At 37.5% G+C, this 14,478-nt stretch overlaps 1 protein-coding gene across 16 annotated transcripts in view; it reads right to left on the bottom strand.

Annotated features, from left to right (window-relative positions):
- Positions 1 to 107: 107 nt before the first annotated feature.
- Positions 108 to 14,478, bottom strand: part of Sick (sickie) — a 185,294-nt gene continuing 170,923 nt past the window's right edge. For 13 of the 16 annotated variants that reach the window (XM_064034576.1, XM_064034565.1, XM_064034567.1 and 10 more), the window contains 15 exons: positions 11,380 to 11,463; positions 10,963 to 11,091; positions 9,764 to 9,922; positions 8,775 to 9,009; positions 6,499 to 6,641; positions 5,882 to 6,049; positions 5,129 to 5,438; positions 4,391 to 5,042; positions 4,165 to 4,314; positions 3,646 to 3,842; positions 2,802 to 2,910; positions 2,076 to 2,268; positions 1,567 to 1,725; positions 1,238 to 1,321; positions 108 to 1,126 (listed from right to left, as the gene is read on the bottom strand). In XM_064034576.1, coding sequence (XP_063890646.1) covers positions 1,004 to 1,126; positions 1,238 to 1,321; positions 1,567 to 1,725; positions 2,076 to 2,268; positions 2,802 to 2,910; positions 3,646 to 3,842; positions 4,165 to 4,314; positions 4,391 to 5,042; positions 5,129 to 5,438; positions 5,882 to 6,049; positions 6,499 to 6,641; positions 8,775 to 9,009; positions 9,764 to 9,922; positions 10,963 to 11,091; positions 11,380 to 11,463 — 2,895 coding nt within the window. In that variant the 3' untranslated portion in view covers positions 108 to 1,003. The remainder of the gene's footprint in view (positions 1,127 to 1,237; positions 1,322 to 1,566; positions 1,726 to 2,075; positions 2,269 to 2,801; positions 2,911 to 3,645; positions 3,843 to 4,164; positions 4,315 to 4,390; positions 5,043 to 5,128; positions 5,439 to 5,881; positions 6,050 to 6,498; positions 6,642 to 8,774; positions 9,010 to 9,763; positions 9,923 to 10,962; positions 11,092 to 11,379; positions 11,464 to 14,478) is intronic. The other 3 variants (XM_064034566.1, XM_064034575.1, XM_064034568.1) reach the window with 2 other exon arrangements.

Below are 14,478 nucleotides of genomic sequence, written 5' to 3'. Positions count from 1 at the left end.
GAACTCTCTAAATTCCAAACCTTTATTTGTTGTTTAGTAATTAATCCTGTATCTCTTAACTTTAATGGGAAGAAGAGAATGAGTCATGTGGAATTCAAAAACACACAGTTTTTATAATCAATTTTTATTTCACATTTTCTGTAAAGCATAGATTGTAGATATCACGTTTCACTTATGCACACGAGTCAATCCATACCGAACACTGTAACAGTTGTTACGCATTTCTATACAAAATTAACGCTGTTTATGACAATAGATAGCGGTTAGTGTAATCGCATACAAAAAGAAAATATATTAAACATATTTACACTTAAATATATTATATAGGTACTTACATGAATTTTAATATGAAAATGGTATAAAAATTACACTTTCATATGTTACATACATGTCTCCGTAATACAAATGCGGTTCATATCCTAACTTTGAAAAAATATAACAATAGTAAAAGCCACAATGCTTCATATAAACAGTAATAGATCTAACATTGTAATTACGTTGTAAAAAAATGGAAAATGATCGCTCCAGGCACTGTTATTGATTTCTTATTCACTTATTGAAATGATTTTTTATTTCGAATGTATAAGAAATAAATCAGACTTAGAAAAAGGTTCTCATACTCACGCAATAGATATTTGCTAGTATCCGCAAATATGGCAGAGTAAAACCTTTCGAAATAAAAATAAATACCGCCGTTACAAGTTAGCGATAAAATTTAAAACAAAAATCAACTAGAAATAATAATAGAATCGCAACTTAAGTAACACTTAGAATAAGTAAATAATAAATATCAATAATGTACATATGGCAAATATTTGGCTTTATATATCATATTTATAATCCACATGTAAGGAACGTCAGTTTAGTTCATACACTGCTTGGAATTGCTGCTGGTATTACTTGGTTTCAACTACAATACGCAGTGTTGAGAAGCAATATCACAGAATACCAGCGGGTAGTATAAAATCCTAAGAGTACGATGACGTCACGAGACGCGTCGCTATTATAGCTCGTTGCCCATGGAGCTGTCGTGAGTGAGATTCGAATCCATGCTCGCGTTGTCCGAGTCCTGACTTTGGTTTCCGCTGTAGTTCGCCGCTTCTTGCAGCCGCATCAACATGTTCAACTGTAACAAGCAAACCATGATTATTAATAAGCTATTCTTGGATACTGGTGGTAATACTACATATTTCCGATTTAAAATGATTGTAGGTAGGTAGGTAAACGTTATTCTTACCAGAGGATCCTGATTGTTGTTGGTGTTGGAATCTTGATTAGATTCCTCAATGCCAATCTCCTCCACCGTTATTGCCCTCAGTGTCTGTGAAAATAATGTAAAATTTTATGATCATGTTACCTATACCACCATTAGTCAAGCAACCTTTTTGGTGCGAATATTATGAACTTTGGACTGCCTTCGATTTTTGCCTCTTAGCATCTTGCTTTTGCTCAGGGACTCAACGCTCAGGTAAAAAATTGTCTATTTTTATTTACTTCTTCATTTGATTCTTTATTAATAAAGCCTCTTTATTAATTGCAGTTTATAAAACGCCTTTGTATACATACATGCGAGTGGTTGGGCTCTCTCCAGGGATACGTAGACTTGATATGCTGCAGCGGGTCGACGGCGGCGTGGCGACGTCTGCCGTACAGCGCGATGCCCTCGCGCACCGCCTCCGACGCGTACGGCACTATGCTGTAGTTCCATACGTCCGCGAACCATGCCTGAGAGGAATGTTGTGGTGAGTTATTTACATTAAAAATTAAGTTTTTGTAGAAGGATTCAATTTAGAAAAGCGATTGTCTTAAATGAGATACACAGTGGTAAGGGTTTTTTTGATGTACCTACGGAAGAAGTTTTCATCAACTAATAAGCAAGTCTAATAAGAGGCGAGTACCTATGCAGGACTTTGCCACAAACGAATATCATTTCCCGCCTCTTTGGAATCACGTCCCTTAACCACGTCTGACTGTACGTCCCTAAAAACTCCTAACACCTTATAGTCCATAATATACCCACAGAAACTACCTACCACATCCCAAATTAATGATAGAGCCAGAATTGCAATTCTCACCTGACTAGCTTCCAAGTCCATGGGACAGGCTAGGAACAGCCTCGGGCCCACGGTGACGTCACTGGAGGAGTGAGCTTCAAGGAAGGCGTTGAGCGTAGACCATACTCCAGGCAACCATTCTAGTACGGCGGCTAAGGCAGGCTCGCGTCGACCCAGTCGCAGTTCTAGGGTGAAGAGTTTGCGGCGAAGGTACCTGAGTAAGATAAGTCAAATTAGAAAAATATTGCTCGTTATGGTATTCAGACGAGTTTTAAAAGATGATAATGATATTTTGTGGTATTTTTGTTTGAAGGTAATGTACTAAGTTGTACCAAGTTTGCCGTCTGATATAGGTACAGCTGTTTTCCTAACGGTGTTACAAGTGTTTCTTTAGCTAGATGATTCAAATGTTGTCGTTAGATATAGCAAAGTGATTTTCTAAATCGTGAATAGTGACGTGATCTCAATTTGCAATTAGGTGTTTTTGTGGCACAGCACGAGTGACAATCGATGTTTGGTTTTCACAAGTTTGTAAACGAAATGGCTAATTTCAATACGATTTCACAATTGCATTGTTAGGTACATTCCTAATACACAATAGTTTTGTGCAAATCATGATGTAGTAAAATGTTTTAAATCATTGTAAATAAAAAAGGGATCTAAAAAGCTGGATTATCCAAATTTATCTATCTTTTGGATATTCTTTGCTTGAAAAAGTATTGCTTGAATATTTTCGACAAAGCTTACCTAGCTAAGAATCCTTTGACAGGTTCCATGTGATTGGCTGTAAGAAGCCACCTGAAGTTGTGGTGGAGCTGCAAGTTTGTTGTATTGCACGTGGCTTGGGACATTGTACCTAAAACAAAACAATATTTCATATTTAAAACAGGAGAGAAGAATGAGTAGTAAAGGAAACCATGTACCTTACCTACTACGTTTCTCGTAACTAAACATCCTATAAAAACACCCAGTTATTTTAAATATTTAACTTCTAAAGTCATTATGAGAAAAGAGTTTGAAGCTGAATCATTGACAGGTATTTTCTCACGACCTGTTTAGGATCGTAATGAGATACAAGTATTCAGTTTAACAAATTAACATCAGTCCTATTAAGGTCTTCCATAATGATCTAATACGAACTGCCAGTCGTTTTACCTTAACAGTCAATAAATAGTCTCGAAGCTTTAATTTGCACAAAGGGATCTTTAAAGCTATTTCCTGGTCCCAGTCACATCAAAGTTGATTTACGATACGTTCTTCTCGACCATACAACTGCCGGGTTACCCTATATCTCATGGTTTCGATGTTATTTTCTTTGTTTGAGATAGAAGAGAAAGTTGAGTTGGCCCTATGATTGTAGCTTGTCGAAAATTCGGCTGTTCTGCTAAAATTCCATAAGCAAACTTCAGACTTCCGAGGGGTTAAACAGCGAGTCGTAGGACTAAACATAGACCTTGAAAAATTTGGACTCCAGAACGAAAAGGGGTCTTATTCATTAAATATCTGATAGTGCCTTCAAAAATCTTCGTCATTTGAAAATGCTCCTTAAGAAAAATGGCTTTTAAAGTTGGAAAGAGTGAGTGAGTCTTACCAATAATAACAGGCATGTTTCTGTTGTCAGGCGGCAGTAGTCCGGCGAAGGCGTCGCCTAACGCCGAAGCATGCTGCAGGTTGTCGAGTATGACGACGGAGGGTAACGCGGCCTCTTCGCCGGCCGCCGCCGCGCCGCACTGCTCTGCGATGTTCGCGAGGTACGCGCGGAGCTCGTTACAGGACTTGCGGTCCACGCTGTAAGGGTACAGGTAAATAGGTGGTTTAGCATAGACTATTATCTACTTTTAAGGTGAACATATTGAGGAAGTATCTCTAAAGTAAGAATTTTTGTTTTTATTATGGACTAGTACCTATGATCCAACATGGTATAGGGGTCTTTAACAAAATTAAGCAGATAGGTAGGTACCACACGTGTGACAAGGGTTGACTTCTGTCATGTAGGTACCTACCTACTACTCTTCTAGAACTGTTTTAGATATCTAACCTAACTCTTCGACATTGCATTATTAGGATAAAGACCGAGGATATAGATATTAATAAGTGTTCAAAAACTTACTTGAAAGTAGCAACGGCTTCGGCGGGATTGCCCCTCCGTTGGGTCTTCTGCACATAAAACTCTGCCAGCTTTGCTGCCAAATAAGACTTGCCCGTGCCGCTCGGTCCACACAAAATTATTCGCCGGTGTTCCGATAGCAGAGAAACATATCTGGAGACAAATGTGTTATTAGGATACATCTGAATGAATGCAAATAATGTTTTGAATTATGTAGAAAAATGCTTACCTATATACAATATTTTTTGGTATAAGACTATCGAACGCCAGGCTACCGACTCCTTCTAAGCAGATGTACAGCGTGTTGACAGTGCCAATGATGTATCCACAGGGCAATAGCTCTGGGAAACCTATTTCAGGGCCTCGTGTCGCTTCGCCCAAGTGATACGAAGTTATTGAATCAGTGTTCAAACCGAGATTCGTTCCCAAGTCTATTCTAGACAAGTAATCTTTAAAAGTCTTCCTAACTATATAATCTAAGTTCTGCCAAGTAGTCTTGCCAGATATATAAGTGTAAGCTATGGTGAATTCATTACAGTTTATTGTCGAGTCACTATTATAAACGTTCTTATACGAACTACTGTGCGTAGACTTATTGCTTTTAAGGCTATTCGTGTTCGACTTATTTATTTGCGAGTAGTCTTGAGTCTCAGTTTCGGGGCTACGATTTTGAGATAATCGAGGCGAGTCGAAACTGGACTGTTTCTCGAAGTGATTGTTGTATGAGCTCGCTGACTGTTTAGCGTAGAATCTACATTCAGATTCTGTGAGCGTATCTTGAACTTCCTCGAAATATCTTTGGAATGTCTCCGGTTGTCCTAAATATACAGCTATAGCTATCTTTTTCCCGTCAGTCGTATCTCCTTGACTGTCCGCAACACCTGTTAAACAAATACAATGAGTCTTTAAATGAATCCTTTTGTAACCCGAATGTAAACAAACGCGTTTGTATTAAAAATAGACTTACCGATATCGGAGTAACTTTCCCCTATGGCCAGTTCCCTAGTCTTGGGCGGCGGCAGTACGCTGTTTATGTCGTAGTCGCCGCTGAGCCGCTCGCTGGCGTTGAGTCCGTTCGCGAATAAATCACTGCTGCCATTCAGTGCAGCTAATAGCGTCTCGCTGTTTTCATTTAGTTCGCAAGCGGCCTTATTGCCATATATGGGCTCGACCATGCCCGATTTAGGCGAGCTTTTTTTGGAAAAATCCATGGTTGGGGCCGATGACATACAGTTGAAGTCTAGGTCTAGAGGTTGTGAATGCATGTCTAGTGTCGCCTGCAAATACAAGTACACTTGTTACCAAGTTGAATAATATAGCTGTTTTGTAGATAGATAATTGCATGCGAGCTGTTGGTTAGTAGATCCACAAAATTGCTATTTTATAGCTGGTCATTTAGGACGCTAAAATTTTGTATGCAACTCTCTACAAAATTGTCACTGACTCATATAATGTGTGTGCAGTCGTCCGAATATACGGAAACGTTAAAATTGGCGTCATTATTACACTTTTACTGCAAAAAAATACAGGACAATATGATTGGGTAGGTAAAAGCAAGGTTGCTGAATTACAAAAATGGTATTCAAAGAATACCATTTTTGTAATTCAGCAACCTTGGTAACTTGGCAACAAAAATGGTATTCAAAGAATACCATTTTTGTTTACCATTCTTTGAATACCATTTTTGTAATTAAATACTATATGTTTTATGAGTCCTTACCTGATGCATAGTAGCTTGGTCAGCAAGACTGAACCGCCTCGGGTCTTCGACAGCGGAGCCGCCGGTACCCAGCGAGCTCTGACTGCCGGCCAGCGACCGTGACGTCACTAACCGTTGCAACCGCTCGTTGTTCTGTTTGAGGTTCAACATCTCGTTCTGGAAGTGTACCTTGATTTGAGAAGGACATTTCAACGTGTTCATATAAACAAGTCTTTGTGCGTTTACATAGAGTTGAGTTTCGTGTTAGACAAAAACTGCCACTAAATCAGAGGAAGTTGCGTAAGCCTTTTTTGTAAACCAAAAAACATTAATGAGATCCCACTACTCGGTACTTATGGGCAATGTACATGTAGAATTTAATAACATACTTGGGGCCGTTTATGAACATTTTGTAGAACAACAACTATAATCAGTACCAAATAGCTCGTTTAATTTGTGTAATGGGCTAATAGCGATCCCCTAATGAATACTTACTGTTCGTAGGCACCTAAATAATAAGCAAGTGGAGACCGACTATCCCTTAGGGAGGTTTCACAATTTACGATAACAATCTTATGGCTATACTTAATTGGTATGTATAAGCAAAAAGCTATTTCATTAATTGGTTGAGCAATTACCCTCATTTTGATGACGGTGTCTTTCAGGCTTTCCAGTTGATGCGCTGAGCTGAGGGCCTCTAGTCGGATATCTGTTAGCACCAAATCCTTTTCTCGTAATTGCCTCTTCAACTCATCAACTAATCCGGAATCATCTGGTTTATCTGGAAATAAAAATGAAGATCGTAAGCCACATCCAGTAATTAACAAATTACGACGTTAACTTTTCTGAGAATGTTCTTACGATGTTCGTAACAAGCAATAAAATTAACCTGCACTAAAACATTGAGTGGTTGGAATTAATTCATTACTATAAAATTTCAAATTAAAAACTTTATACGTTTGTCGCAAACGTTGCAATACTGAAAATCAAAGTATGTAATATAATAATATATATATAATATAATAATGTCGGGACACCTTTTTCACACACGGTCGGTTAGCCCCATGGTAAGTTATTAATTAACTTGTGTTATGGGTGCTAACACAACTGATAAACTACATATAGCTACATATATACATATTTATAATAGGGTAGTATTAAAACGCAAATCAAAAAATATCCTTTTTCTATGCAATAAGATTCCGAATTCCCATCAAAATTACTGATTGCACAGCAAAATATTCAACTCAAAATATCACTAAACACACTACAATTTATTTTCGCAGCGTACAGCGATTTTTCCTAAAGCAAAAGCTTTTTCATCAATGCACAGCTAATAATCTTAATGCACATTATACATGTTAACTCTTTTTCTTTTAAATATAGCTTCTATTTTTATATTATTTACAGCAGTTTTTCTGAATAAAACAGCTTTTTATTAGTCACAGTCATCTTATTATTTATTAATTACGGCATAATGAGATCAGCAAAAAAATATAAAATTAAATACAAAATTGTAATTTATTGAATTATTTATAAGCGTTCACGCTTCCTTTTTTGCCCAATAGGCAACATTTTTAGCTTCTGCAGGTGGCGCCACGTACTTGAGTCGGATCGCAAGTCCGATGATATGCTTGCACATATATACTATAGTTCTTAAAAAAAATGGGGCTGGTGCATTGTCAGTCATTGTCAGTATTTCCTTTTAGCATACATTTCATATAGTCATTAAAAGGCTACTACTATAATATCATATTTCAGAATGTTTATTTTATAGTCAGAATCATCTTTTGGCATAGTTTTGGAATTTTTATTTTCCTGTAAGAAGCATGCAAACAAGCCTGAAGCATACAAGCAGGCATGCAGCATGTAAGCAGGCATGCAACATGGAAGTAAGCATGCAACATGCAGCAAGCATGGCTTCTGTCACGGCTCCGGCGCTGCGGGGCTCCGGCGGTCCCATGCGAGCTTATCGTCGCAGATGATTTTCACCCTCACCTCAGGCCGCCTCGCCCCTCCGCGCCTACGCGGTTTTGAATTGCACTCTAGGGGTAGGCAAACAAGACTACATGGAGTCGGTTTTGCAGCGATTCGTTTTCGTTACTAGCTTCAATTTTTAATACAATGTTTTTTAATTGAACTCTATCTTACTCGCTCGCGCCACTCTGCACTCCAATGATGAAAAAGCGCGCGAAGCCGCGAACCTTTTCAGTTAATTTGTTCTGGTTTTAGAAATAATGCAATGTGACAGGATTTTTTTGTTATAATAATCATTAAATTGGCCGAGCATGGCTTCTTGAAAATTAAGACAAATATGATGAATAGGTTTTGTTGTACTTACTGGTTAATATGCGACTGGGATAGTTATTTTGCTATGAAATATGGAAAATTTGCTGTGCAGTCAGTATTAATGCTATGTATGTAGTATTTTTGTACAAGAATAAATTTAACTGTATTGCATTATAATAAAAAAAGCAATGTCATATTGATGTATCATTTCGAATTATCTGCAGTTTGAGTTTTGTTAAACATTTATTTTATTTGTAGTGAAGTAAGTTATTTGATGTAAAAAAGAATATAAATGATGAGTATTTATTGATAGGCGATTATTTATTTGATATGCAATTTATAATATCCCTTTATGATATATATAATATGATAGAATATAATAGAATCTCTTTTTTTATTTCTCTACTTTCTGATGCTTTGTCGTTTGTCGTAAAACAAGTTACACTATATGAGATACGTGTAAATACGGTTTCTATTTAGCTTTAGAGGTTAAGTCAAACTTTCTTGTTACTTGTCCCGTGCAAGAATATAGTACCACGTAGTCTCAGCAAACTGAACTTTTAGCCCTGCACTTTCTCTCGCGATTAGAAGCAAGGCATTGTTTGGTTGGTGTCGCTTATCTCACCTTTGGTCTGGTCTTCGGCGGCTTGCGGCGGGCACGGCTTGTCTTTCACGTCGAGCGTCTCGTGCGAGTGCTCGAGACTGTTCTCGTTGCTGCCCTCGCGGATCGTGTGCGGGTCGTCGTAGTGATGCGAGCCCGACGAACTGTCTTGCGATGACAGCTGCCCGAGGGATGAGTGCTTCGCCGTCTTTGATATCTTGGCGTTCCGCGAGAAAGCTTTCGTGAACGATGAGCGGAGCTGTCGTGGAATAATGGTTTGTTAGTTTTACGTTTCCTGTTTCCGTATTGGATAATTTAAATGCATTTGTTACGAAATTAATTGTAGGTAAGTACCAGTTTTTTTCTTAAAAATTATTAGGTAATTTATAGATATTCATAGATGGATATAGTAAATTACAGATAGCACGCCCAATTTGCATAATTTCTTAAGTATCTTATTCAATAGAAGTTTAATAAACGCGAGTAAGGAGTTGCGCAACATATAAGTATTTTATGAATTAAAATTTCAATGAAATGCCTAATGTTATGATTACCAAAGTCAAAAAGTACCTATATGAAAATATGGCAAATGTAAGGCGCGTGTAAACTGAGTTATTAACACTCATATCCATATTGAACAAACGAATTTCACTTATTTATTAAGTTTGAATTAGAAAACGTTATCAGACCCAAAGAAAATAGAAGTTCGTAGCTAAAAATAAGTTCAGTTTTAAGGAGTTGTAAAATGTTCACATAAAATCATGGTTCTTACAGTTTATCGGCACAATAAAACTAAACCGGTTAGATTGTCTCGACTTAGGTAATATGTTAGACATAGCCAAACTAGCCATTGAAGGAAAACACAAGTAAACGTTAAAGAAAAAACTGAATACGAATCAGTAATTTTAATTTTGGACCTCGCCTTCATGGCTCTCTTGAGATGCTGTAACACCCGCGATTCCCAAACAATCGGAAGCTGTGAAATTAATATAAACATTTTAACTGAAACTCACCCATCCCTTCTTCTTGTGCTTCTTGTCGTGCGGTGCAGACGAGCCACTACTGAGGCTGTTGATACTCGACACACTGTCGGTCGACAGATGCCTGGTGATCGCGCCATTGCCCGTCTGCGCGGTCCGCTGAGGAGATGACTGAGTTTGACTGCCTGGCTCCTGCACACGTAAATCAGTCTTAAAATATTTTTAATTACGTATCAAGTTTGATCATTTTTCGATTTATATCGCTGTACCGTTTAAAACTTTAATCTGTGTCCGTGAACTTTAGCGATTTCGACAGAAATAGCATTGACTACGCACGAAACCTTTAATAATAGGTCCACTATGTCACGAAACTTGTTTAAAACAAAATATTTACTCAAAGTAAATATATAATAACCATATACTTATTCGTGTACGACCATTTCAAAACACGATCTATCAAAAACGTGTATTGAAATGTTTAATGCAAACACTTATGTGAATAAGCGAAACGAATGCCAAAGATTTGCAGCAACCTTTTACATGTAGAAGCTCTACGCTATATTTATCACTATCTGTAATTATGATGAGGTTTCGCAACGCGGTCGAAACGTTGCTTATATCAATTTGAATAAGTTCCCGATGTACTTATAGTTAATATTAAGGAGGTAGTAACTCATGTCACTTGTCTATTCTCGGCGCGTCTCAAATGTAGAACAGGGACGGATCTATTGACGGTCAATTTAATGCAAATGCTATCATTGCCTTATTTGTTTCTGCTTATTGGACCTCGAACGTCCCGATTCTGATAATGCTACATGTATTTCTACGTAGTCTTTGAGTCCCGTATGTTTGACTGTATGCTAATGATGTTGGTCTTATTGCAACGCATGCCTAGTATAATGTACATTGATTGATAGATGACATTGGACACCGCACAAAGTTTCAACATTAGAATACAAATGTAAATGAAGACGTCGCAACATTAGAAGGCAATCACAAACAATCGTTTATTTTGTGTGTTCTATGCATGACAAAAGATCTTCAAGAACGATACAGTGAAATGTCACTTACATTTTTGATTTGATCATCTAAGATATAAGAATATTGATTGATCTTAAAGACAATAAATATTTACAAGCTATATTACTTCATTTTCCACATTTACACAATAGAGAAATATTCAAATATGTAGAGTTAACACAATAGTATGAGACAGATGATTTTATATTTACCGGTCCGGTGACGTTAACTCCGTCTGCTCGAATACCCATGGACTGCATGTGAGCGGTCGTAAGACCGGCCTGGATAGATTGCTTCCTCAGCAGCTCGATCGTTTGACGCAACTCCGTTAACTCCGAATCCTAAAGCAAACAAAAAGTATTAGACCACTCCTATAGTACCTATAACAACAATAAAACTCACAATTAAAAGAAAGTAATTTGTTTCCGTTTGAACCGGTTTGTTTGCCGTCAGTTTGTAGTGGCATGGGGCGTTCACATCTCATCTCATACATTATAATAGTAAGAACGGTCATCCGCTTTTCGTTAACTCCTATATCTTGTATGCAATATTCAAATTATCTACATTATAATTTCTAATAAAATGAAATTAAAGGATGTGTGATTTAACGATACAAAGTTATTTATTACCTTTCTCTCGGCGGTGGCGGTGAGCTGTTGCAGGCGTTGCGTCATGTTGGATAGACTCTGCTCAAAAGCAGACACCACGTGAGCCTGCAACAATGTACACATTGGTTAGTTAGCATCCTGTCAATTTTGATGATGCGCTTTAAAAATAACCAAGATATTGATATACATTTGGCTGATTCAATTTCATTTTAAACGACTCGTCAACAATAAGTGCATGAATTATTTGTAATGTCGTGAAGATTACATAGGCAATTAGCTACGCTTGTTTCTGTTACATTCTAAATAAATACTCATAGTTAATTAGCGAGTACCTTACAGCTTCCTCCGGCCAGTTGGACTACATTATAACTGTAATTTCTATTCACTCGAGTTCGTAATCAGAGGCGACCACAGGCCGGCTACCGACATAGATCTCTCCATAACTTCGGTTTGTTGCAGGGTGAGATTATTATGTATCCAGCTCGACATCCTTAGCTCGATAATGACACCAATTGCTCTCGAGTCACAAGAAACCGGTTAAATGTACCACCTTGACGACAAAATAATTACTTACGTCACATTTTACCTTAGTTACGTCGTAGTAAATATTGGTTGTAAACATTTTATGAACTGTAAAAGTGACTCATCGAAATAAATTGCTTTATAGGACGGTAACACAGTTATAGTGGACGTGGGTGTAGCTGGTCACGGGACCCTTTGTTTGCTGCGGGAATGCACTCAGCGAAATTAAAACAGGGGGTAACGTCCCAAGTCCCAACGAAAACATGAATATAAACACCGTAAAGACTTACGTATCAGTTTATTTGCTGGGAAATAAAATTCGGAGAACGTTTTCTTGTGCTAATTTCTTACATACCAACGATCAACTTGAATAAAAATAAATTCAATTTAAATATATCTTTTTAATAGGACTATGCACCTGCCCCAACGCACGCTGCTTAGCCAATTATGGTGCCTGAGCGTTATTGATAGATCTCTCCACGAGACACCTTGTACGCGTGCCGAAGTTAACGAGTACGCATTACCGTCGGCAATTATGGTTCGTGAAACTCTGATCATCAGGGCAGTTACTGATAATTTCTAATACTCCCATTTATTCAACTAAGGCAAATTCGATTTAGGCATATACTTAATTAACCATTAACGTCACAATACCTATATTTTTTCCCAATTTTCAAGTCAATATGATACATGGCCTACAGGCTATATGCCTACAACCTGAACTGCCTTGAAGCAAAAACATTTTAATCGATTAACCTTCAATCACCATCATCCAATTAATAGGTATTATTATATTATATTTTCTTTACTATCGGCCATCCGGTCAATGTTTTGCTAAGTTGAGTTGACATCCTTTGTTCAAATACAGCAATAAGATTCGCAATCATGGTACCATAAAAGTATATCAGACAGGTGGAAACTAATTATTAATCAACAGCTGCGGAAACAGCCGCGCTTTAAGAACTTAATGACACGATCAAATAGTTGCTAGTCCTCTGTAAGGAAAGAATTATGTCGAGTGTGCCCGCGAGAGTTTTTACTGCGAAATATTTAATGCATCCGTCGGTCTTGCAGGAGCTTTCGCAAATGGACATTGAAATTATCTTCTTATAGACGCAGGTGAATTTTACAGGAGGTTTATACAGTTTAATATTCTAATATACAGGCAGGTGGCAGAATCTTTATTAGAAAAAATGTAGACTTAGAACAAGTACAGCGTTCACAACTGCTTTATTAATTCATGATGATGTTTGTAGTGTACACTGCAATGGTTAGGTTTGAATAGCCAAAAGGTTGATAGTCTGTAACTTTTGCCATACTCAAAAATTATCATTACTCTAAGGTGTAGTTCTTCTAAATCAATATAAAAGCGGAAAGAGCATGAAAAGATATGACTAATAAAATTGTACGGAACATCTTTTGTAAGATTTCAATACTCAATAACAATATAAACTTAAGGGAACCAGTAAAGTACTGGTAATATTTTATGATAAACGTCTCTTTTACGAATATTATAGAACACGTGGTCGTAATTCTCATAACAACATCATTTGGAAAAATAACATGTGCGCGGGGACAATACCACAGATAACTAAATACAAATCGAGTAGGTGTCACCTACACGTCCCTCAGTTGATATTTAAGGCCCACTCTACATCCCACTGGTGTGTTTTACGAGAGATTGGTACAAGACAGGAGATATTATTTGTTCAAGTGCACTCTTCCTTATTCGGTTTGGACATATCTGGGCTGCATGTCGGCGGTCAATTTATGTGAATGCCGTACAAGAACACCGCACCGTCAAAAATTAAAGGCTTTATTGAAAGTTTTGTTTATTCAGTTGCTCCATTTGGGTGGTATCTACAGTTCAATATAATTTCGTCATTGATGATGCGTACAATAAAAAATTGGTACGCAACATTGTTTACTCACATTAAATAGCTATTTTCAAGAGGTCAAAAGATTGTGCTTCATAAATTCTGGAATTCAAGATAGCAGTACAAGTTTTTAAACAATAAAGCCATAAAACAAGTCCTGAGAGAAATGGTATAAGCGGATGCAGTTGCGCTAGGAAAGTGTGCCGTGGTCGCAGTGGCCACCACCTTCGCGGACATCTGAAGTTGCGACGCGCAGGCGTTTGGAACGATAGTTATCTCACGCTCGATCCCAATGTGCTTATACGTGCCTCTATCCCTACTAACTACTGGAACCGATGCTCGTTAATATTAATGAAAGTATATGCTATAACTTCGTTGACAGTTACTGTTTTTTTCTTAGTGCCTATCCAACTTTTTTGTACGTACGTAGAGCTCTAAACTAAAATAATTCCTTTACCCAAATATAACACTTATTAGCCTATATGTTGCATAAGTGTTTGATTTAAAGAATCGTTAAAAATGACCTTATTTGATAAGATTATTTTGGGATCGTGGGAAAGGAAATTATAACGAGCCCGATGAATGGGATTTGGAGAACGATTAAGTCAACACCTGACCGTCAGTCAGTTTAAAAGAGAACCTTTTTGATAAAACCTCGGTAGTCAGGTAAGGTTTTTTTGTATGATTATAATTTATAATGGCAGTATGGCAAAAGGTTCTC

This window comes from Helicoverpa armigera, chromosome 5, assembly GCF_030705265.1.
Source record: "Helicoverpa armigera isolate CAAS_96S chromosome 5, ASM3070526v1, whole genome shotgun sequence".
In the NCBI taxonomy this organism is placed as follows: Eukaryota; Metazoa; Arthropoda; class Insecta; order Lepidoptera; family Noctuidae; genus Helicoverpa; species Helicoverpa armigera.
The sequence above is the reverse complement of the archived record's forward strand: the minus strand, read 5'-3'. Positions and strand labels throughout refer to the sequence as shown.